Consider the following 24,605-nt stretch of genomic DNA (forward strand, 5'->3'; position numbering starts at 1 on the left):
GCAGCATCTCCAATGTTGGCTTGTTGGGGTTGAGGAGCAGCAGCAGCAGCATCTCCAGTGCTGGCTTGTTTGGGTTGAGGAGCAGCAGCAGCAGCATCTCCAGTGCTGGCTTCTTGGGGTTGAGGAGGAGGAGCAGCAGCAGCAGCAGCAGCAGCATCTCCAATGCTGGCTTGTTGGGGTTGAGGAGCAGCGGCAGCATCATCTCCAGTGCTGACTTGTTGGGGTTGGGGAGTCTGCACGACGGTGGCCTTCTCTTCTTCTACCTGTTGTTTGTCTTCTTCTTCCTCAGGTGGAGGTGGATGACTCGTGCTGGATGGCTCTGTAGGAGGCGGTGCTTCCTCGCCGGGTGGTGCCGACGTGTGAGCAGCAGAAGCAGGAGCCTGGTAGTCACAAACCGGCGACTGCAACATGTCGGCGAAATTACTGAATCTGCTTATCGTTTCCGTGAAGTTTGAGCGTATCGTGCTCTCATCTTTATGGAAGGAGCTCTCGAGAGCCTGCACTCTGACCAGCTCCTCTTCCACCTGCTTCAGCTTCTCCTCCACTTCGCTCGAGCCTCCCTCTTCCTCCAGGCTCTTGACGGAATTCTCCAGCTCCTCATTTTCGCGGCGCATTCTGTCGATCTGCGAGGTCTGCGACGAAACCATGAGCTCCAAATCGACAACTTTGTTGACAAGCTCGTCGATCTGCTCCGTGATCTCGTCCATGGTGATGTTGCAGTCGCTCGCAAAGTTTTCCTTGATCTTGCCGACTATTGTTTGCATCTGCAGCTCACCCAGCTTCACATGGTACACGTCTCCCATCTCCGTGACATGATTCTTCCGTATGTTTTTCTCCACCAGGTCCGGCAGAGACTTGCCATGTTCGTCCAGTATGGGCTTGAGCTTCTCTCTCAGCACTTTGACTCGCTCAGACTCGTCCAATGCCTGCTTCGCAGCGGTCTTGCGCTGTTCTTGCAATCTGACAATGGTGTCTTCACAGGATTTGAGGGCCGTCGCTGTCATCAAGGCTCTGGCTTCATCGTCCTCGATCACCGCGCTTACGTCGAACTTGTCTTGGAAGTGGCAAACTTTTGTCTGCATCTCATTGATTTCCTTCTCAAGATCCCAGTACTTGGCAATGCCACTCTCGTACGAGTTCTTGATGAACTCTTTCTCGGTCTGCATCACAAGTATAGCTTTCTGTAGCCTGCTGATCTCTTCTCGTGCATTCTCCTTGCTCATCGGAGCTGCTTCCTTCTTGTCTCCGCCGGCTCCTGGCGCATTTCCTTTCTTCTTCTTCAGCAGCCCATCGACGGTCGACTTGTGGATCTTGCGCGGATCGACCGGGGTGAACGCCTTTGGGACGTTGTCATCCTCCTCTTCTAGCATCGCATACTGAACCTGGTCAGGGAAGGCGGTAGCGATGGTGTGGTTTGCCTTGTGCAGCTCCCCTGACATGATGTCATACCGGTCGGCGAGACCCCTGTACATCCGGTACACTTCTTCCACCTGAGTGATCACCTCAGGCCGCCTCTTGTAGTACATCTCTGCTCGCTTTGAAAAGGAATCGGCTTCCTCTCCAAGGAGTAAGAGCATGCACTTGACCAGGTGCTCCATATCTGCACATCAAACGAAAAATTTCTTAGCATATCAATCAGAAGTATATATGAAGAGATGTATCATTTTACAGATTTTTTTTACAAAGAATCTGATTGGTTTTAGAGAACTTTAGCAAGGTGCTCCAATCCTCCGGATAGATGCTGACAAATTGTCGGTGTTTGGCTAGTACATTTACATTATCCTGTTGTAAAATAATTGCTGAGAGCAAGAAACAAAATATGCAACAAGGTGAGAAACAGTTTCGAGACTTGATGCTATCTAAACTAAAAATAACATCGTTTTTAATTTGGTGCAATTAATCAAGACAATTTTCCCACAATGCATAGCATTTTACATCATCAGAATGGATGAAATAATCAGACCCCGGGTGCTTGGAACTAACACTGATCAAGCACCACTTTCCATATAGGCAAGGCAACAAAGGATGAAATCATCAGATCAGGGATGCAACAGGCCTGCACTGATTCCATGGTGCAGATTTTACCCAGACAAGCAGACACAAGATGCATGTCAATTTTTTCCGAAATTGACATGTATATTGATTTGAAATGTGGCTGATTGAACAACTTGTAGATAGACCTGATCCATAATCCGAAAATTCATGGAATCGGGAAAGTGGATGAATACCTTGGAGGTGATTGTCGAGCCATTTGGACTGCTTGGTGCGGATGTGGCTCGCCCACCACCATGAGTACGCATTGCTCGCCGCCCGCTGCAGCATCCTGCCTTGTCTGCCTCTTCCTCCTCCAGAATCCAACCCAATCTCTTGGCATTAATTAATCTTTTCCACTATACATGACGACCATACCACGAGAAAAGAGACAAGTGGGAGGTGAAAAGACAAGAAAGGGGGAGGGAGGAGATGCCATTGAGAGGCTGATAGCCAAGTCCATTCATTACAAATATATCAATGCCTAAATATAGCAAAGATGGTGAGAGGTTAAAGAACGCCATGCACAAGGATCAAGTGCAGTGCAAGTGATGGACCAAATGCATGCATGCTGTTCCAACCCATGCATAAATTTTCGCATGCATGGGGCTGTTGAAAATGCATAAATTTCATTCAAAAACCTCCAAAAAATCATGTAGGTTACAAACATGCCTAATATTTCTAGCAGCACCTCAAATCTATATATCAATAAAAGTGCTCGAGATGCATCTATACAGGGCTGGCAATCCTACGCTCCCTCTCATGCATGCTCCTCAAATCTATAATTAGGCTGGGATGATCATGTACATGCCACAGTCTTACAGTAGTTTGCAACCCATGCATAAGCACTCTGCAAAACCTGTACCTCGCCGGCAAGTAAATTTTTAGCCATCTCTTTTCTCAACGGATGCATGCTCCTAGATGCAGCGCCATCAATGGTTTCAAGTTGCTGCAAATAAAGATAAAGCCAAATCAGAATATCCACATGAATTTAATCTGATGGAACAATCTTCTTATTCAAATTGTTCTCTGCTTCGACAAATGGGTTTCTCTTACAGTCTTTTTCACTATCATAGCCGTCCATACAAAAAAATAATTACAAGTTTAGTTTCAACAAAAAAGCATGTGTAAAGAAAGTTAATATACAAACCTAACCACCTCTAATCCTATACAAGTGGAACCGTATGCCGCACTTGCTACTTTGGCATTTTAATTCTTCGAACTTATCATACAACACAAGTGCTGGGTACTAACAGAATGTAACACCAAACCGCAACAGGGTAGTGCTGTATTTGTTATTTGGCTTCATCAGTATTGCTTTTTAGCGAGACAGAATTCTCAGCTGTTGTCAATATCCTCACCTCAATAGCTGTAGAATGACCCTGAATCATGCTTTCAAGGTGCATAAGCAACTTGCGGTGAGCATGGACTTCTCTCTCCGCATGCTTCAGAGGACGCCTCGCAAGCCGGCCGTCATTTTCAGCAGCCTCCATGGCCATCTCTTCCAATTCTAAAGAGGCCATCATCGTTGTGTCACTGAATGATGTAACTAAAATGAAATAAAGAAATATACAAATATAATACTTCCTCCGATCCATATTAATTGTCGCTGCTTTAGTACAACTTTGAACTAAGGTTGTACTAACGCAGCGACGAGTAATATGAATTGGAGGAAGTAATAGATAATAGCATGGCACCTTCAATTGAGGTGGCACAGAAAACCCGGACAAATGCACGCAAGGCCTGTGGAATCCCAACCCCTTTGTTTCCATAGTATTTGACTTCCCTGTTTCCACCATTCATATTCAGTGACACAAAACAGAGACCATGCAAAAGCAATCACAGAATTCACCTTTACTTAAAACTTGCCAGAGCTATTTCAAACATTAGTTGACTTTCAGAAAGAATCAGTTCATGCATTATGAGAATTAATTCCAATGCAGATTTTTCAGAGAAAATACTAAGGTTGGTATTTCATCGTTTATTCAAGCATAGCCATGCACTACTTCCAATCCCAGTTCAACATATGCGCTAGTAAGGTGGACAGTTGAAACTCTATGTATTGATCACTGCATTGTAAATCAGTAGACTACAAAAAACATTACAAAGCTGGCCTGAAATAAAAACTATCTAGAACTACTACTGTACAAATGTACAGTCCGGTCGGCACCAGCATATGAAAGTTCTGCATTTTCAGTGCAGTCAGAAAATATGATCAATACATAGAGTTACATATGGTCGGCACTAGCATAAAGCCGATTTCAGAATAAATTCCATTCCACCTTAACTGTCCGATGTTTGCTTTTACTAATGTTGCAAAGAAAATCTAGAATATAATCAAATGATGAACTGAATTAGCTGTAAATAACTGCCAAACAGCATACTTAATGGCAAAAGAAGTTCTAGTACAGCCAGAGCTGCACATGTGTTGAGATTTCGGAGTACGGTGGTGCTTTTGCCATATGTCAAGCTTCTTTTCATAAAGTGGATCTTGCTCTGACATATCTATCCAAACATGTGCCTGAAAATGTGATCAAAAAATTGAGAACATGTGCAACAGAAAATATCATGGGGGCAATGCTTCAAGAACAAATATGTATGTATGAAAGTCATATGAATGCCTAGTCAACGGAAATCATGTTTAGTAGAACTTAGTAATTAATATTCTCAACATGTTAACTAGCTATAGATGGCCCCATTACTGGTGTCAGGGCCTCAGAGGACCAAAAATCCCATAATCCGATGCTTCAATAGTTACCACTATACCAAGTTACCAACTAAGATTCCGAAGTTAAGTGCTAGTGTTTGACCATCAACCTGTGGTTTTACCTGGTCATATATGTTTCTGGAAAGTGTAAACCCAAAGTTAAGTGCTAGTGTGGCATTCGAGTATTTCCCATATCTTATCATGACCTGAAAAATAAAATGAAACCTCACTGTATTATTTTTTTACTCGGAACAGATTGTTGCCTCCATTCCTAGAGACATTGGGTCGGAAGCATAAAGATGCAGCTCGTGAATTCGCGTAGTCATAATTGACCATGTTATCCAACCACAATAAGGTTCAAGCAAAAAAAAGTTCTCCAAAACTCACCTGTTCACCAACAGCATAATTCCTGTTGGCAATGACCTGTAAGTAACTGAGAATAAGAGCAGAGTATTGATCCGTATATAAGAAAGAATGGAAAATAAGTAAAGTGCCTTGATACACAACTGCACTACTAGGCATTGAACCAAAGATCATACATGTACCTCTGAAACATCTTTCTCTTCGTCATACACTAATATAGAACCAGAAGCACCATCATGGTTAAGGAAATCTGCAAATGGAACCTAAACGATGTTTTCAGACAGTTAAAATGTCGATGCACAATGCATTCAATATATATAAGTTGCAAACTAGTGACAGGCAAAGATTTAGAAAATTGTACCAGTGATACACCTCTAGAAGTCTGCCAAGCTCGAGATGAAACTGCATGTGCCATGAAAATAGTCTCAAGAGGACAAATTTTTGGGGAAAATATAGCAAAGAAGTCCTATTAAACCCTTTGTCTCCTTCTCAAATAAAATCACACATAACAAAAAGGATCATACAACTGTGTCATGTTAGGATGCAGTCAATCAGAACAGTTAGAATAATAAACCACCCAATTTCCAACATGCTCAGCTACCAAGATATCATTTAGTTGTAATGCTAAATGTTCAGTAGCACTTTAAATTTAGAGCCTTATACATACCCAATGCAGAAGCATGCATGAAGTCCTCCAGTTTGATTTCTCCAAAGAAATGTGGAAAACGTTCAAGAGCCTTGCATATGAAAAAGGGCAAACAGTTATGAGACTAATCAGCCCAAAAAAGTATGTCAATTTGACAGACAGAGAGAGAGAGCACAAACTGGTTTTGCTGCTGAAAACTGTTTCCTGGTTCGTTCCTTCTGTTGGATGGCTTCATCATAGACCGGGCTATGTCGGACCATATCAAGCTCATCCAGATCCCAGAACATCTGGAGGAATTACATATTTGCTGCATCAAATATATTTTTGGTCTCCAGAATGTGATAATTCATGGGCTCATCAGGACGAACATAAACAATGTACTTAATGCATATATGGTGCATTACTACTACATAAGAATTATTATACTTGGATTCCCCTTATTCTTATCCTACCTCGGCAATTTTGGGTTATGATAAAATCATGGGGTTTTCCCAGGATAAAACAAAACAAGCCCAGTAAGAAAGAAACCATCAGGCACTTCCACCGGCATGTCAACAATCAGACAGGACTTATAGTCCACAATTTTTCCCTCTACAAAGTTTAACGATGGAGTGTGTGTTGACGTCGCTATGTTGTAACATTTCGATTGCATATGTACGTACCATGTTGTGCATCTGACCCTTGGCCGGAAGGGATGTAACATAAGGCGCCCACCCCGATTCCTGCAAAGCAAACAACCATAAGCCGGCACCTCCACTCCAAAGACTCCCTTTTTGGTATTTCACATGACGCAAGGAGAAATCTTTCAGAAGAAACAAACAAACAAACAAACAAACAAATGCGTCGGCGCTGCGGCTAGCAGGGGAAATTAACCAAATGAGACCTACATGTCCCAGGCGCTGCTCCATCATGAGGAGCACGGCTACCTTGGCCGCCGCGTCCCCGGCAACAGCATCATCAACATCGTCGAGCAGCAGGCGGACCTCCTGCGGAAGTTTGTCTTGAGTAAGCTGCTGCACATTACAAGAAGACAATTAAACAACAAACCTTCAGTATTAGCAGGATGCTGAATCTTGGAGTGAAGAAAGTTGCAGGATACTGTATCTTTGCAGTATATTTTTCAGAAAAGATAAGGGGAAGGAAGATACAGCGGTGTGAGGCAGTTGCAGTATGCAGTCCCCCTCCTGGATCGGCTGCGAAGCGAACAAGGACCTGACCAACAACAAGACCGGGCAACTGTTACTCGGTCTATGCGGCAAATCGAGAGTAGCAAAGGCCAAGAAGAGACCTTCCCAGCGGCGAGGTCCCGATGCGCAGCGCCGAGGAGACGGCGGACCCGGCCTTGCTCCGCAGCCAGGGGAGGAAAGCACCGTCCTCCTTCACCTGCGGCTGCGGGCGGCAAATTTGATTGAGCAAATGGGGAGGGGGAGTAAATCGAGTCGCTGCTGCTGCGAGGGGAGCAAAGGGGAATGGGGGATTTCTTCCTCTTTTTGCGGTGAGTCCTAGCTCACCTCGGGGATGGGGATGGCTGCGGCGGTCTGGCGGTAGATGGGAGGAGGAGAAGGAGGAGGGGCGCCGGCGCCGGCGAGGGCGAGGCGGCGGCGCACCACTCCCGCCGCCATCCTCCTACTCTGCTTCTGCTGCAGTTCCGCTCTAGGTACAACAAACAGAGCGAGGACTTTCCGGGAAATATCCTTTTTCATAAGGATTCAGGATAAATTTCTGCACATGTTAAAAGTGTTCATGCAAGATGGCTTGATTTTATTCTCCTATTATACAAACTACATTAACATTTATTTAAATAACATAAAAAAAATAGTTCTGCACATGCGCAGCATGGGACCGGACGGCGAGGGGGGGGGGGCCGCCCGACCAAGAATTTCGGACCGGCGAATCTCACCTCTCGCCGTCTGCACCATGTGCACAATGACCTCATCAACATTTCTACCTGGATCTGGAAGCAATGGCAGAGTTTATGTGGACGTTATTCCGTCTGCTTTTCTCTATGACTAGTGTGGGTGCCTAACGTCATGACGTCGCACTTACTTTTCCAATGTCGTTTCGCGCTCCGAATATGGACTACAACCAGGGATGGGCTCGGTTTCCACGACTTCACGCACAATACTTGGGATGGCTTCGAGACTTGCCTCCATGGTGACTTCCGGCGACTAGTGTTCTGTCGTATCTACCCTTTTCCTCCTTCTTATGATCTCCTCCCCCTGTTTTTCTCCTGGATCCCCTTTCTCTCATGTGTCCATCTCCCAGTTCTTTGCTCGGTCCTTGCCCACCACCGACTCACTTGCGCCTCACCACCTTCTCTGGCCGGACTCCACACCGGCATCCCTTATCCAAGTCGGATCTATCTCGCACCCACTGGTTCCAGTTCTGCTCTTAGCACAACCCTAAATCCGGTGACAAGGCGACCGAAAGGCTGTCTATCACACCGTAGCTGACTCCATCACCAAGTCCCGAGCTTCATGGTGGAAGAGCCTTGGGAGGATGTCTTGGCGCGAGGACATGATCTGACTTAGCGCAAGCACGTGTGTGTCGGCTACTCCATTTTTTGTCTTATATGATTCACGAACAGCTGCTCATTAAAGGTGGTTTGAAGCAATTCTTATGAGTGGAGGCATCAAGTTCTTCCTACTATAATATCAACAAGGAGAAACCTTGGGATTCTAACGCGCCTTGGTCGCCATGAAGTTTATCGCCTAAAACCGTAAAGGCATAGGTCGACACCTTGGTAATGATCGCATGACTTACCTGCCACATCTCATCCACTCCACAAAACCTCAGTTTTTATTCATTTCAAAAATCATCTCTGTCGTTAAGTCTCGAGATCTTGTGAACCATCTTGACATGTCGGATACTATAGTAGTTCATTTCAAAAATTATGATTGATGTGGAACGATGAATTGAAAGTGTCTATTCATAGTGCATCTTTTCATGCTATCTTAGCTAATGTTGTCCATACAGCCTCGCGTATCAAGTTTGGTCTAGTTTGTATCTATGGTGACTTGTACCACCTTGAGACTAGTGTGTTTGGGATAATGTTTCAAAATTTGTGTATGTGATAACTTGGGTAAACCAATGATCTGTATGAGAGACCTGAATGATATCTTGTATGATGTTGATAAGAGTACTTCTAATGTGAATTATTTTTGCATGAGTGCTTTGCGTTCTTTAGTAAACAGTGTGGCTTCTTTGACACTGGTTAGTAGTCCTACTTATACTTGGCGTGGCCAGCACCACACTTGTACTCCTGTTTACCGAAGATTGGATCTTGTCTTGTTAATCCTGACTGTTGTGCAGTGTACCCATAATAAAAAAGTTCTTACTTTGCCCATCATTTTAAGAGATCATGCTCCCATCTCAATTCACATTGATGGTACTTTTTGCAAGCATTTCGGAGTGGACATTTTGTCTGACTATTTTCTTTCTAATTTTATGCTCTCGTGGAATGGTGATGAATTGGTTTGTCCGTTTTGAATGCATGGTGAGTATTCTTCGTTGCATATTTTTAGACCTTCCGCTTGAAATACTATTGCTAACTGTATATGTTCATTGTGCAGGATGGCCAAAGTATCTCTGAATGAAGCTAAAGATAAATGGTGAGAATACCTTAAAGGCAATAAGTAGATCTTAATAGTAGGGATTTATTAGTTGGATCACGACTCTTTATGTATACATTGCCAAAGTACCTTTTATTTATCAACTTACTCCCTCCGTAAAGAAATATAAAAGTATTATTTCTTATATTTATTTACAGAGGGAGTACATTGCAAGAGAAGTGGATTTCAATTAGGATTGTTATTGGCTATTTTTTCTATACATGTGAAATTTAGCATGCATTATGTTTATATGTAACTTTGGAAAAATAATAATAAAATGACCGTGGCAACACAAGGGCATTTTTGTAGGATTTTTAAATTCGTGAACATTATTTTATACAATTTGTGATATTTTCGAAATTTGCAAGCATTTTTTGAATTCAAGAATATCTATCAAACTCACATAATTTTTTAATTCACAAACATTTTTAAAATTCGCAAATATTTATTTTGCGAACATTTTTTTATATTTGAGCAGTGAACATATTGAATAACCCGTGAACATCTATTAAGTTGCTAATTTTCTTCTGAGATTCTGGGCATTTTTAAATTCAATTTTTTTTAGTTTGTGACATTTTTTGAAAATTCGGAAAGTAATTTAAAAACTAAAACAAAAACAATCTAAAATGATGGAAAAATGGGTAGTCTATACATACGCTGCATGCTCGCTATCTACGTATGTGCCGGCCACAAAAGCGTTGCGTGGGTGATTTTCTTCCCCGAGCGATCCCAAAATTTGGTTTTAGTGATTTTTCTTTGGTTATCTCAGTTTACCTTGGTTTCTAGGTCGGTTTTACATTTTATATGAAAACATGATTCTTTAGAGGATAAATTATGAATATCATTTTATATTTACATATTTTTTTTGAAAATTATGAAAAAAAAGTGAACATCTATACCAATATAAAATGACCCAAAGGGGCAGATCTAATTAATCTCGGCCATTAAATCATCTATATCTATATCTATACCAATATAAAAGGACCCAAAGGGGCAGATCTAATTAATCTCGCCATCAAATTATGTCAATTCAACGACCTAGACAGCTTCAATGTCGAGCGCTCAACACATTTAGCGTGCAGTTAATTTCATGCCAAATATAGTGCTAATCACAATATAACACGCAAATAATATCGTACTTGATATGCGCATGCACTAAATATACTTCCAAATTAACGTGCATTGCACGTACACATTGACTAGTTTATGTAAAACTGCAAAACACTTTTGTAAAAAAAAATCAACGTGTATTTAAAAAAGGTTCGTCATGTACAAAAATGGTCCGAATATTTAGAAAAAGTCCGTGGTCTATTAAAAAACTGTTCACTAGGCTTAAAATATGTTCATTATGTATTTCAAAGTTGTTTAAGTTTTATTTTAAAAAAATCAGCATTTACTAAAATAAAGTCTACCATCTATTTAAAATGTCCATCATGCTTCAAAAAAATATTCACCGTGTCTTCAAAATGTTCAAGATGTACAATTTTTTTATATCATCTACTAAAAGCAGTCCACCGTGTTGAAAAAAAGTGTTCACTATGTATACATAAATGTTCGCTAGGATTAAAAAAATCACAGTATATTCAAACAATATTCACCATGTAATAAAAAAATGTTCAGCAGGTTATGAAAAGGAAAACCGAAAAGGAAAAGGTGGAACAAAAAACACTTACCACAGAAATGAGAAAAATTGAGGAAGACAAAAAAAATTGGAAACTGATACTTGGAAATAACCCCGTACAGACATAAAACACAAAATAAATCATAGCAGTGAGCAATGGTGAACACAAAAAAAATGGTGAACAGTAGACAACACAAAAAGGGCTGAATAATGGGCTGTCCCAGAATGGGCTTGTCCTATGCATCAAGTAGTGCAGTCAGGGTGCTAATTAGGATCTCCTGATGTATGTGGGAGCTCCTATCTACCACTATTTGCGGCATATTGGTGGCGAAACGCAAAGGTGGCGCCCTAACTGGACCGACCATTAGTGCATGCAGTGAAGCGAGCGAGCAGGCGTCTACAGTGAACATTTTAAGAAAACATGTAAAAACATGAAGCGAGCGAGCAGGCGTCTATAGGAACCTTCCAGATGTGTCCCAAAACATGTAAACACGAGAAGGGACCTTCAAGAAGGTTGGCAAAACCCGAGCGTTAGCGTCCCATCCTTTATGTGTTGAAAAGTATTTGAAAAATATTAATCAAGCATTTAAGAAATGATAAATGTGTAGAAAAAATATTTATCATGTATTAAAAAACGATGAATTGTTTTGATCATGTAGATAAAAATGTTAATCAAGCATTTGAAAAAAATATTGAACAAGTGTTTGAATAATGTTAATCGAGAGTTTCGAAAATGTTAAATGTGTATAGAAAAAACTTAACCATGTATTGAAAATGTTAATATTTTTATTTCAAAACTTGTACCAAGGATTTAAAAAATGTATTGACCATGTATTAAAAATATTAGTATATGAAAAATGTTAATTAAGCATCTAAAATGTAAAAATGTGTACAACAAAAATGTTGACCATATATTAAAATAATGTTAAACTTTTATTGGAAATATTTTCAACAGGTATTATAAAAATGTTTTTGACATATACAAAAAACAATATAGAATGAAAACCAAAAGAAATGAAGAAAACCAAAAAGTGGAAACCGAAGAAGAAACAAAAGAAACCAAAGAAAAATAAAACCAAAGAAACAAATGCAAAAAGAATCAAAATAATAGTATACCGAAGAGGAAGAAAAGGAAAGGAAAAAAACTATTATTCAAGCCTTTTTAAAAAAGATTTCACGTCCTTCTTAAATCACTAATATTTCACGTCCAAAATAAATCCCGTGGGAACCCGGTGTTTTTTCTTAATATTTCACGCCTTTCTTAGCTAACAAGAACTCCAGCATGTCTTAGTGGCTACCAGTGCCACGAAGAAACTAGGAGAGCCGCCATTTTTCTCACTTTATTTGTTTTAACTGTGCAAATGGGCTGGCCCATTACTGTAATTGTCCACGTGAGAGAAGCTAACCGTCTAGCTTAATGCGAGATGCAGCTCTGGCGGGCAATTTGACCGAAATCACTAATTAAGGAGTATTCCTTGCGGAGATCACTCCAACTTCCTCAGGTTGCGACAAGTGGCGTGCTGCATGTGCGCCACTTGTCGCAACCTGGGAGTTTTCCCTTTTTTCGTAGATTCGTTTATTCAAAACGTTTTATCTCTTAAACCGTGTGTCCAAATCTCGAACCGCTTTCGCTGTTGGATTCCTCGCGTCGAGATCTTCAAAACTAGATTCCATGTTGATAGGTTTTGATGAACTTCTTTTTCACGAAAAAATCGGACGAAAAAACCGAACCGAAAACACGGGTTTTTTCCCTTTCCGAAAGAGGCACGCCCGTGCCTCTGACGAAATCACAACCGTGCCTCTCACGGAAGCAAAACCATGACTCTAGCGAAAGAAAAAAAAATAGAAAACACATTTTTTTCCTTTCCGAAAGAAGCACGCCCGTGCCTCTCGTGGAAGCACAACCGTGCCTTTCGCTGAAGCAAAACTGTGCCTCTCGTGAAAGAAAAAAAAACAGAAAACGCGGTTTTTTCCTTTCCGAAAGAGGCACGCACGTGCCTCTCGCGAAAGCAAAACCGTGCCCTCGCGAAAGAAAAAAAACAGAAAACGCGTTTTTTCCTTTCCGAAAGAGGCACGTCCGTGCCTCTCGCGAAAGCACAACCTTGCCTCTCGCGGAAACAAAATCGTGCCTTTAGCAAAAGAAAAAAAAAGAAAAAATGCGTTTTTTTTTGTTTCCAAGAGGCACGGCTGTGCCTCTCGCGAAAGCACAACCGTGCCTCTGTTTTAAAAATAATTCGGCCCGGAGTCGGCTTATTTGATTTTAATATTTTCCGATATTTCTTCGTTTTGGGAAAGTCATTTTATCCCCTCTCTTTTATTTTCAAAGAAGAAATATTCGAAGAGAAAATAATTAAAATCAAATGATCCTCTTTTCAAAATTTGAGAAAACTCAAATATGAAAATAACGAAATCCCCAACTCTCTCCGTGGGTAATTGGGTTGCGTAGAATTTCTAGGATCAAGCCAAAATGCAATGACATTCCAAATTAAAAATTTGGGATGTTACATTTAGAGTGTAGATTCACTCATTTTGCTCCGGATGTAGTCACTTGTTGAAATCTCTAGAAAGACAAATATTTAGGAATGGATGGAGTAGTTGGGAAGGTAAAGCAACAATAATCCATGCATGGGTACGGTGCTTCTTCAAGTTGGGTGAAGCTTACAACCCAAATCTATATATACTCAGTGAATCTTCTATATCTAAATAGCTAGCCCCCACTAACTATTTCTCTCAACATGCAAGCATGCCACATCATCTCACAACATGCATGAGAAAAGGCCCATCCAAACATGCAAAAATACATGAGAATTTTCAATCTATTATGCTATTCATATTTAATAAACATTTTACAACTATATAGTAATCAAGCATAATAAATTATATGTATTTTCATTTTTTATAGTATTACTTCAAATATTCATGTTTCATACAACGAATCACATTGAAATATGTTGCAAAATATTCATGCAACAATCGTGCGGGGTATCATCTAGTAGATACAAAGACATAGCTGCTAGAGAAAATATTTTGATCCCTTCATAAATTAGGCGCTGCATACATACGTGTACATTTAGAGATAATATGTAGGTGTTGGAGAGTACATAATCTTTTGCAAGACATTCATCATCTCCTTCATTGACCACGGATCCTCGCCAATGCGAGAAACTCCGGGGTAATCCCCGGTCGTTGCTTGCTCCATCTGAGCTTTCAGGAATTCCACCGGGACGTCGACGTAGCCCCTGGCGAGCAGGTCCACCCTGATCTTGGCCAGCAGCACCCGGAGGCAGTCGTCCTCGCCGGTCTTCCTCTTGACAGCCGGACAACGACGGCACTGCTCGTCCAGCTGCCGCCTCCGCTCCTCGATCCATCCGGGAGGGAACACCCCGCCGGGCAGGTCGTCGACTCTGGGGGCCTCCGTCTCCCTGTGGTACATGAGCACGGCTATGTCCTCGTCCGACAGCCGGACCGTGTCTGCGGAGGGAGACGGCGCCGGCGTTGAGGGGTCGGAGTGCGACATGATCCGGTGTACCGCCGCCTCTATCTCCGATGGGCTCAGCGCCCCCGCCTCCGGGAAGCTCGCCAGGTTCTCCCTGACAATCGCCCGCAGCTCCGCGTAGGAGTATTGGGAGAAGAGGTCGTCCTCCATCGGCTCGTCCGTCGTCGACGGCAAGCCCTCGCTCCGGTGGATCGGATCAATCGGAAGGCAGACGTACGTAGAAGACGTCCTCGAACCCTCGATCGATACAACAAGCCAGACGGCAATGGGCTTTGCAGACCAGGCCCGGTCAGCTGTACATTGCACTGGGCCTTTTCTCGGCCTGTTTTGCTTGAGTATATTGTCGAAGAAAGTATAGTTTTCCCCCTCAAATCCATATTGATGGATCCATGAACTTGAATACCATATAATTTATCCCCTCAAATTGGCAAAACCAGATAAATCAGGCCCCATAGTGGTTTTGGGTCACATTGAAACCGGTTTTGAGTGCTGGCCAGAATCAAAACAGATAAGCCAGAGGATTTAATTTTCTTTTGCCGAGCGGCACCATAGCTTCGAGTGCTCCGCCACCAAGGAGAGCACGGCGCCACGGAAGCGGCGCGACCGTCGGCGAATTGGACGAGACGCGCGACAATGTCAAGCGCGGCCACATCGGCTTCGGCGAGGAGGACGGCTTCATGCCCGGTCGTGTCGTGCGGGTGTTGTGCAGCTTGTTCGTTCTTGCCGGAACGATCGATCTACCCGGCCGACTCTGTTTGCTAGGTGCACAAGCCAAGCCAACTTCCAATGAAAATCCATCGTCTGCTAGCTCCTGTGTACGTGCGCGTACAAGCGTTCTTGCCGGAAGGAATCCCCACCGTCCGCCGTGTCGGACTTGCTGTCAGCCTGGACCGCCTCAGCCTTATCCCTTGCGCCAGCAGCCTTGTCTCCAGTCCCCATGCACTATCCACTCCTCGCACTTATCTCCCTCCCTCCTCTCTCTCTATCTCGTTCCTGCTCCAGAGAAGGTCGCCGACGTCGCCGTTTGTCGTCCTCATGGCAAGAGACCACCCCGAGCCAAGCTGACGTGTCCTGTAGATCCGCCTCGTCGCCCTCTTCGTTCCTCTAGAAGGAATCGCGCCAAGCCGCCATAAATCGACGGCATGGTCTTTGTCTTCTCTGCCGGCCGCCGCCATTGCTCGATCTCCACCTCCGGCGAAACCCCGACGCCTCTTCTAGCCTCTTTGACTCCCGAGGCACGTCGCCACCAGCGCAGGCCTTCCCGAGGCCTTCTTCGTGAGGCTATCCTCTCACATACGCCGTCGGCACCTCGCTCTCGCGATTTGCCACGGCCGCCACTTGGCATTTTCTTTAAATCATCTGGCTTAGTTGTGTTGACTCCGGTCAGCACTCAAAACCGGTTTCAATGTGACCCAAAATCACTACGGGGCTTGATTTATCCGGTTTTGACAATTTGAGGGGGTAAATTATATGGTATTGGAGTTCAGGGGGTTATGGATCCATCAATATGGATTTGTGGGGGAAAACTATACTCAATGCTACCCTTATTTTGCTCAAAAAAAAACAATGCTACCCTTATGTTCTCGAAAAAAAAAACTTATGATCTAAAACCCTAAAAAAACTTTTGTTCTCCAAAAAAATTTACTGCACAAACATATGGGACTGCGCTTACGAAAGCCATCATGTAATCACGTGGTTAGCAGAGACTTTTTCTTTTGCGGGAAAGCGGAGATTGCAATGCTGTTACTCCAACCAATTCTCGCATATTTATATTTTAATGAATGAATTTATATTCTACACAATATTTTACAGAATAGATCTCCAATACCACGACAAGCCAAACATATCGGTTGAATGATGCTGCACGATCAAGGGGTGTGATTCCACACAAAACATTGAGTTTTGCATTGTTGAGGAACACCATCATCATATAAAATTTATTTTTCCTTGTGCTAGTGAGAAATAAGAAAAACTAAACCCCACATAGTAAGCATTCCTTGAGATTTTGGCAGCAGTGATAGGTAATTAGTACATGCATAGATTTCCCCGTAACAAAGAATAAGAAATGGCGGCAAGCAGCATAGTAATCCTAACTAGGCCCCTAATGGATCCAAAAGTGTTAATTAAGCTACTAAGGTAGTATTACTTAGCACGCAGCAGGACAACAAAGCAACGATCCTCTCATCAGAAATCAGAAGCAGCAGCTACGTACGTACTGCAAGCATCAACAATGGCGGCTTCAGCTTGGTCGAAGCTCGCCCTTCTTCTCTGCTACTTTGGGCTGAAGGCCTTCGTTTTCGGCATCGTTGCCGAAAACAAAAAGGTAAATTGCTCCTCATGTTCATCTGGTTCATTCGTTCGCTTGTGTTGATTATTAGGTCATTGTTTCGAAAATACTAAACCTACGGGTGCCTTGGTCGGTTGCAGCCTCAGTTCGGAACTGGAACCGTCATCGGAGATGGTTATGTCATGTGCGAGTTCTCACGTCTCAGCGTGGTCATGGGGATCCTCTCCGTGATCTCGCTGCTAATCGCCATCCTCATCGGCCACCGCGCCGTCTTCTACCCCTACCCTACCAACAGGACCAGCCAGCAACCCGCAACGGTTCCTCGCCGAGCTCTGCTTCGAAGCACCATCCTCATAGTCTTCTTCATCATCGCCGAGTAACTAAATGAACCCCTTCATTTATCAAATATGGTCGTTCATCAAATGATCTGTTTTGTCACGTTAACTAATTACCATTTGTCGATGGGATTAATTGTCAAAATAGGGTGGTCTCGGTGTCGGCTTTGGTGATGCTGGTGAAGGTGACCAAGGCGGAGGCCGCGAACCTCCGGTATCAGCAGCCGATGCAACCCGATGGCACCATGAGCTGCCCATCGATGACGGGCAAGATGGACGGCCACTTCGGTGGAGGCGCCCTGCTGGCCCTCGACGCCGCGCTCATCTGGTTTGTTTGCCAGCTCCTCGCGCTCGAGGCCCGGGCTAACTACCTCGACCGTCTCCCCGGGGATGATGTGGAGGACGAGGAGAACAACAAGAAACATGATGGTGACATTGTAGCCTCCCCGGACCACAGTCAGCTAGCATAATGGCGGCCGTGAGACAGTACCACCTTGTCCACCATGAGTCAAAACCATGCCATGTTGTAATGAAGCCATTTAAACAGGGTGGAAAGACATAAAACCTACACCGGCATTTCAATGACAAAACTATACTCAACTTTGTTGGAAAGCGCTTTGCTAGTTACGTACTGAATCATTTGTAAACAGCCCATGGAACAACCGTTAGTTAAATGTGCGACTGGTGGGGTGGTTCTACATTTTTTTTAAGGAGGATATACCCGGCCTCTGCATCTGGATGATGCATGCAACCATATTATTAATTATTCACAAAGACCTTACAAGGTAATACATCAGTTAGCTTGAAGCCACCATCTTGGCAACACACATGTCGCTACTCCTATCACCTTGATGAAGGGGTGCCAAATGTACGAGCCTAATACCAAACAGACATCGCACCAAATCCTAACATCTAAAGCCGGATGCCCCAACCAAGCCACAATGCCGGAACTGGGTCACACACTGGTTTGGCGCACTATCAAAAGCCGCCGCCACCTCCAACCGCTGATCCATCTTCAGAGCAGGAACTGACGAACCAACCTTGCCAGGCCTGCCGTCGACGTCATCATGACATCAGACAACGCCACCATCCTGCGTGTGTCCATCCAAACACGCCCATCGCCGAAACTCCGCAGCGCCATGCCGCCGTGATCCGTCGCCGGCCTTGCGGTAGATGTAACACCGCTCCTCCTCTAGTCACCTCCAACCATCACTTGCTCCAATACGATGCCCCCAGGAGGGGAAGCGAGATCATGTCCGATCTGAGAGACCCAAATCTAGGGTTTCCCGTGGAGCATCCCGAGCCTGGTGACACAAGCTGCAACGACGATGCCTCGACAAAGAAACGACATCAAAGACGCCGCCATCTTCTGCCATGACCGTAGTCGGCACGATTTTCATCGGCAGTTGCGCCACCGAGCGTGCGCCGCCAATGTTGCTGCTCCCTTCAACCGGAGCAAACTCCAAAACGATGCCCTGAAGAGGGACTACGATGCAAAAGCACCGCCATTGCTCGATCCCAAGGAGATCTAGGGTTTCCCCCGGAGTTTCCCTCGCTGACAAGGACCAGACAAGGATGGAAACCTCCCAGCCGCGACGTGCCGCACCCATCACCACGCCGATCGTGACCCAGAGACCAAGCCCACGCCTTGGCCCAGATCCGACCGCGCCGCCGCCGAACCAGTCACGCCGCCGCCAATCCAGTGACCGCGACGCCCTTGATGGAGATCCATATCAAGATCGAGAAGGCCCCGACCGAAACCCCGCCACCAGCACTGTCGCCACGTGCCACCGCCACCTCGCCAAGACGCCGTCGGATCCAGCCATCCCTGCCACCGGGAAACCAGCCGGACGCCGTGCCCCTTGTCGTCAAACAGCCGACCCGCGCCGCCGCCACGAGGACCAGAGGAAGGACGGAGGGGCCCCGCCGTCGCCCACACCGCAAGGGCTTCGCCCGGCGGACACACTCCAGCAGTGGCGAGGGGGAGGAAACAATGGAGAGGCGGAGCCGCCGGTGGCCAATCTAGGTCTCCCGTGACATGCGCGCCGGGCGCGTCGCTGGAGCGGGGGATTGTGTACAAAGTTATTGAAGGTGGTTGTACGTACTCACCCACGCCTACGTTTCTCGTGTTATTAGTGCCAGAGGACGTTAATTTAGAATTTCACCACAGGGTGGATTTTATTAGTTTAAAATGGAGCATCAAATGTGTACAAACACTATGAGCGCACACAGGCCTATGCGCAACTAAGGCCCAGTTCTTTTGCCAGAATCCGGGGATTCTCCCAGAATCCAACCCTACCCAGCTTCTCCCAGAATCTTTGAGCCCCATTTGTTTTACAATCCTGTCTAATTAGACTCTAACTAGATAGGATTGTAAAACAAATGGGGCTCAAAGATTCTGGAAGAAGATGGGTAGGGGTCGGATTTTGGGAGAATCCCCAGATTCTGGTAAAAGAACTGGGCCTAAGATGCACGGACCTATGCACAACTAAGATGCATAAAGCCAACTCCAACACACATACACAAAATATGCAACAACTAGCAAAGTCGCAAAAGACCAAAGCTATGTGTAGGCGATGAAAAATGAAATAGAAAACCTGAAGTGTTTAGATCCATAATTAGCAAACTATACAAATGACAATCTCCACGCCAACCAACTCATGACACCACATGGACGGCGATATTCTTAAACAACAATGCATTCACAAACGGAGCGACGCTCATGCGCTGTCGTCACCAGGTCCAACCATAAGGCTAGAATCTAGATTTTCACCCTGAAAAGTAAGTCTAAGCATGTCAGAGCAATGCCTTTAACAAGGTAACGATCTAAAGACGTCGCCATTGTCAGGTATAACCAACTCGGGTAAGACCTAGGCTTTCACCCCCCGAGCTCAAGACTGGCTACACATAGCACCAACATCGAAGTCACTCAATTGTTGTCGCCACCATTGTTTCGCGATCCTCGGAGCCACAAGCGATGTGACACCACCGTGTAACGGCCCGAGACCGAATCTTTTCGGGATTGCTGTTATATTGTTTGCTTTATATTATCTTTTTTGCATTGCAACATGTCATCATGCCATTAAAATTTGCAACCAGATTAAAACTCAATCAAATAAATTGCATAGATCCTTCGATCTATTTAAATCGAGGGAATTCACATAGTGCTTTCTCTTTATATCGTATAAAATATCCTCCCAATATTTTACGAAGCTAAAATAATTATTCCATTGATTTGGAATCAAGCACAACACACTTGCAATTTCAATCAAATGCCTTTTCTACTTCAAGTTTGACCTCCAAACCTTGTCTATAATTCTTTCTCCATTTACCGAAGCCCCACAAAAATTCTCAATATTTTTGGACCTTCCTAGCACCTAATTCCTATTCAAACCCATTTGAATTAAATTCAAATGAGTTTGGTTTTAAAACTTTCAACAAGTTCCACTTCTCATTTTTGCGAGTCCAGAAAAACTGATCGCATGCCCAAATTCTTCTTCTAATCGTTTCTTCTCTCCTTTTCTTTCTCCCATTTCTCTGTTAATGAAAAGAGAAGGAAGAGGAGAGAAGCCCAGACAGCTGGACCTCCTGGACATTTTTGCCTCTCAACCACGGCCCAGCCCTCTCCTCCTATGACCACCCTGATCCCCTCGCTCTCTCCCTCACACCATTCACACGCCACCACTCGACTCTCTCCATACTCGTATGGATCGGGAGAGGTTTCCGTTCCTCTGCCGCTGGCCGACAATAGGAGGGCTGCCGCCTTGCGCTCCTTCTTCTATTATGTTATACGAACTGTTCAAAAACATGGTATTTTGATTTTCACCAAGGGTCCCAAATTCCTGGTGACAGCCTTGATCAAATAGAGCACCAAAAATTGTCCATTATTGGAACTTGCATGCCTGTCAGAAGAAGGTTTTATTACTAGACCACATCATTATCCATCGTTGAACATCATGACCTAGTGCAACTCATTTTCTCATGGAGTCACAAACGACACAGCAACAATGCCAAAAGTTGGGGATGGCTTCCCTACAGTAAGATTTCGAGACTTCGGGTCCCCATTTTCTCATGCAGGACAACTGACATTTTAATTTCGTGCAGAAAGTGTCTCCAAATACAACTCCAGTAAAGCATTTTTCTGTAGAAAAGAACACACGTCATTAAAAGAATCCATATATTGAGGAAAATCAAAGAAAATTTGTGTAGTTTGGCTGCAAATATTATTTTGCTCTAATTGACATGAGAAAGGAAACAAATAGGGAAAGGGAGATCAATTTCATACCAACAGGAATGGAATTTCCGAGCTGCGCAATAACCATGAGGCAAAGAAGAATAGCTTTCCCTTCCATACGAGGAGACACAAAGTTCTTCTTCTCCTCTCTGTTTGGTCGTCCAAAAACTTACATGATTATATCTTTATATATGGGCTTGTAGATAGAGATCATTTACTCCCTATCTCATTCAAATAATATATGATCCGAGCATATCACTATCCATAATTTTTAGAATTTGTTCTATCTTTAAGACGGTATCCTTTTAACATCCTTTAAAAAAGTGGTTCTATCTTTAAGATGGCATCCATTGAAGAATTCTTCTTCCTTCCTGTGGATGGCAGCCATGGTGGCATCCTACTTTGCACTACACCATATAACTTCTCTTATTACTCCTTGTTGTCCTGTAGGTTAGTGGTCCCTGCATGATGATTTGAAGATTGCGCTTCTCAAAGATTTACATAATGAGTGTTCTTTCTGCTCCAGCTCATGGCTTCTGGCCACTGATTTCAACATGATCATAATGTTACCGACAAGAATCAACCAAAGAATTTTGAGCCGGTTCTGCTGTTTCCTTGTATCAGTGTACAAAAGTATGGGCCCTTCTATACCCCTTACTTGTGCACGTGCAGTTGTAGCCGTACCTGCGGCGAAGGCTTGACGGGCAGTAGAAGTCAAGATACAAGACAACTAGGGCAGCATTCAAACCAGTAAACGAAGAGCAGAAGACAAGCAAGACCTCCCCGGGCAACATCCTTGCCGGGGCGGCTTGCATAGCCCCGGCAAGATCCTTGCCGGGGCGACTTGCGAAGCACTGGCAAGGCCACCACTCTTGAGGCTGAGAGCTCTGACACCATCGACGACGTCAAGGCCAAGACTCAAGGGCGCATGCGTAGTAGCATGCAGATCTTTGTGGAGACTGGTGGCATGCAGGTCTTTGTGAAGACCCGAACCCGAAGCCCCTGGGTAAGGCCCTTGCCGGAGATGACTTCAAGACCCTGGCAAGACCCTTGACGGGGACAACTGCGAAGCCACAGGGAGGCGCACGCATGACAAGGGTCCGCCACCCCGCGGCCGTTCCGGCAACCAGCTTGCCAATTAGGCAGGCGCCTACATGGCGGCATGCAGATCTTCATCCAACTAAGCAAGCACGTGCGTGGTGGCATGCAGATCTTCGTGAAGATCCTGCCACCACGCCGGCACAACAACTAGGCAACCAGCCTGGCGCTGCATGCCTCGTCAGCCTAGACGCGTGTCGCAACGGGGTGAGGCGGCGATGGACGGGACGAGCTCTATTACTGTCCCCGATAAAGTTAGAGGGCACGTAAGCAGCGCATTTAATGCGTTTGTCCTACGATGTCAGTGATAAGCTTGTACACTGTAGCTACTTTACACCTCCTGTATGCCACCGTAGCGACCCCTTTTGCGTATAAAAGGAGGCCCGAGACATACTGGAGAAGGATTCGGACTTTTTGGACTCAGCATGCATAGCAGCTAGTCTAGAACTCAAGTCACGAGATATACACTCAAAGCAGGACTAGGGTTTTCGCTCCTCAGCGGCCCGAACCTGGGTAAAAAAACCTCGCGCTGATCACCAGACCTGCTCTTTGCGCAGCCGCTCTCCCCGCCAACCATAGAAGGGACCCTCGTGGTCCCATAGGTGTTGTTTCCCCCGACATCTTTGGCGTGCCAGGTAGGGGGAAGTTGTGCGAATCTGATCTGGTAGTTAGCGCGTCAGTTTCTTCATCATCATGGCTCCGAAGAAGAAGATGACCATGGCGATTAGTTCGTCTAGAGCCGGTCCGCCCGTACCAACACGGACGAGCGACGGAGTAAATGCCGGTCGCGGTGGAGATCAAGAGCAGCCCGCCATTCGGGTACCAGAAGCCAAGGGATCGGCGTCGTCCGCAACCGCGACGACGATCCGCGCGCCGCCATATCCAAGGACGAAGACGTGCTGCCTATGGGCGACGCGGGGACCTCCAAGGGTAGGAATACGACCCCGCCGGCGCATGCGTCGCGGCCTTCCCAGGTCGTGCACTATGAGTAGCGCCACCACGACGGTGACCCCGGGCGTCGCCCTGGAAAAAGCCCTCAACATCATTCTCGAGATGCGCAGGGACGACATGCACGTCAAGATGTTGGGGAGAACGGCGCGCGGCCGCGGAACCATGATGGAGCCCCTTCTAACGTGGTTAGAAGTCCGAGCACCTTTCGTTCCTCGCGCTTGTCGCTGCCACCCACACGAGCGGAGGCATTGGCATGAGCGCGGCTACTCCTCGACTTTCCTCCTGCTGTGGAGAAGCAAGAAGAGTGGAGAGCTGCTATCCAGAGCCTTATTGGCCATGCCAATAGGGACGGCAACCAAGAAGCAAGCCCTTTGCGGCGCCGGTCCATTTAGCCAGCGCGCGCCGACAGTGGAAGGGTTTGAGGCGCTGCAACCACGGTGCACTCCCCTCACTAGTAGAAAAGGGGGCAATGGTCCAGGCAGGGCTAGCCCATTAGTCCATTTCAGTCCAGAACCAGGACCAATGAGGGTATTGGACCCGTTTCGTGAGCCCCGGGGGCCAGCCGGGCCACGTGGGCCATTGGTCCCGGTTCGTCTGGACCTTTTGGTCCCGGTTGGTGGGACGAACCGGGACCAATGGTCCTCGCTCCCAGCCCACCACTATTGGTCCCGGTTGAAGGCATGAACCGGGACCAAAGGCCGCCCATTAGTCCCGGTTCATACCACCAACCGGGACTAAAGGGTTGGTCCTCGTTGCGGCCAGAGTTTAGTCCCACCTCGCCAACCGAAGGGGGCTCACACCGGTTTATAAGCCCCTCCCTCTCTGCCTTGTTGAGCTCCTCTCAAAATGAAAATAGGTGCCCTTATACAGGGAATTTGACCTAAATTCATACTGAATTTCTCTGAAGTTAGTAGAAATTTATTATGAATTTAGGTTGAATTTTCTCTATAAGCGCATCTATGCTCATTTTTTTAGTAAAGTTAATCACAACTATTTTTTCTTCTATTTATTTCTGAGTAGTTTTTTATATAGTTTTTTTTCTTTTCTGCTATATTTATTTTTTTCTTTTTATTTTTGAGTTGTAGTAAGTCATTAAAAATAAGCATCTATGCTCATTTTTTAGTAAAGTTAATCACAACTATTTTTTCTTCTATTTATTTCTGAGTTGTAATAAGTCATTAAAAATAAGCATCTATGCTCATTTTTTTAGTAAAGTTAATCACAA

General features: G+C 45.0%; 2 protein-coding genes and 1 long non-coding RNA gene across 4 annotated transcripts in view; all 3 read right to left on the reverse strand.

The window, feature by feature from the left end:
- The window catches only part of LOC119279036 (protein NETWORKED 2A-like), a 4,709-nt gene extending 2,187 nt beyond the window's left edge, over positions 1-2,522 (reverse strand). Inside the window, exons 1-2 of the mRNA XM_037560457.1 lie at positions 2,229-2,522; positions 15-1,600 (exon numbers count right to left, since the gene is read on the reverse strand). Coding sequence (XP_037416354.1) covers positions 15-1,600; positions 2,229-2,322 — 1,680 coding nt within the window. The 5' untranslated portion in view covers positions 2,323-2,522. The remainder of the gene's footprint in view (positions 1-14; positions 1,601-2,228) is intronic.
- Positions 2,523-2,643: 121 nt separating this feature from the next.
- On the reverse strand, positions 2,644-7,416 carry LOC119279037 (fructose-bisphosphate aldolase-lysine N-methyltransferase, chloroplastic-like). Of its 2 annotated transcripts, none has more exons than XM_037560459.1 (15): positions 7,259-7,416; positions 7,036-7,136; positions 6,896-6,959; positions 6,635-6,757; positions 6,410-6,469; positions 5,927-6,034; positions 5,769-5,838; positions 5,463-5,503; positions 5,284-5,364; positions 5,126-5,161; positions 4,861-4,944; positions 4,416-4,552; positions 3,729-3,817; positions 3,393-3,541; positions 2,644-2,980 (listed from the first exon to the last, which is right to left on the reverse strand). In XM_037560459.1, exons 1-15 carry the CDS (start codon positions 7,367-7,369, stop codon positions 2,831-2,833), a joined length of 1,404 nt encoding a protein of 467 aa, XP_037416356.1. In that variant the 5' UTR covers positions 7,370-7,416; the 3' UTR covers positions 2,644-2,830. The 2 variants fall into 2 exon arrangements, with proteins under 2 accessions (XP_037416356.1, XP_037416355.1); XM_037560458.1 differs by having other exon boundaries at positions 6,635-6,760.
- Positions 7,417-21,000: 13,584 nt separating this feature from the next.
- Positions 21,001-21,477, reverse strand: LOC119282769. The gene is made up of 2 exons (XR_005138861.1): positions 21,383-21,477; positions 21,001-21,238 (listed from the first exon to the last, which is right to left on the reverse strand). It is a non-coding gene; the product is annotated as an uncharacterized LOC119282769 (long non-coding RNA).
- Positions 21,478-24,605: the final 3,128 nt, after the last annotated feature.

The sequence above is a fragment of the Triticum dicoccoides genome, chromosome 3B (genome assembly GCF_002162155.2).
Source record: "Triticum dicoccoides isolate Atlit2015 ecotype Zavitan chromosome 3B, WEW_v2.0, whole genome shotgun sequence".
Taxonomy (NCBI): Eukaryota; Viridiplantae; Streptophyta; class Magnoliopsida; order Poales; family Poaceae; genus Triticum; species Triticum dicoccoides.

Excerpts from the sequence above, each read along its gene's own strand:
- LOC119279037 (XM_037560458.1), bottom strand. The coding sequence starts at position 7,369 with ATGGCGGCGGGAGTGGTGCGCCGCCGCCTCGCCCTCGCCGGCGCCGGC. Across the intron at positions 6,761-6,895 it reads TGCAACTGCCTCACACCGCT|CAGCTTACTCAAGACAAACT; the intron begins GTATCTTCCTTC and ends TGTAATGTGCAG. Across the intron at positions 2,981-3,392 it reads GTCATTCTACAGCTATTGAG|CAACTTGAAACCATTGATGG; the intron begins GTGAGGATATTG and ends CTTTATTTGCAG.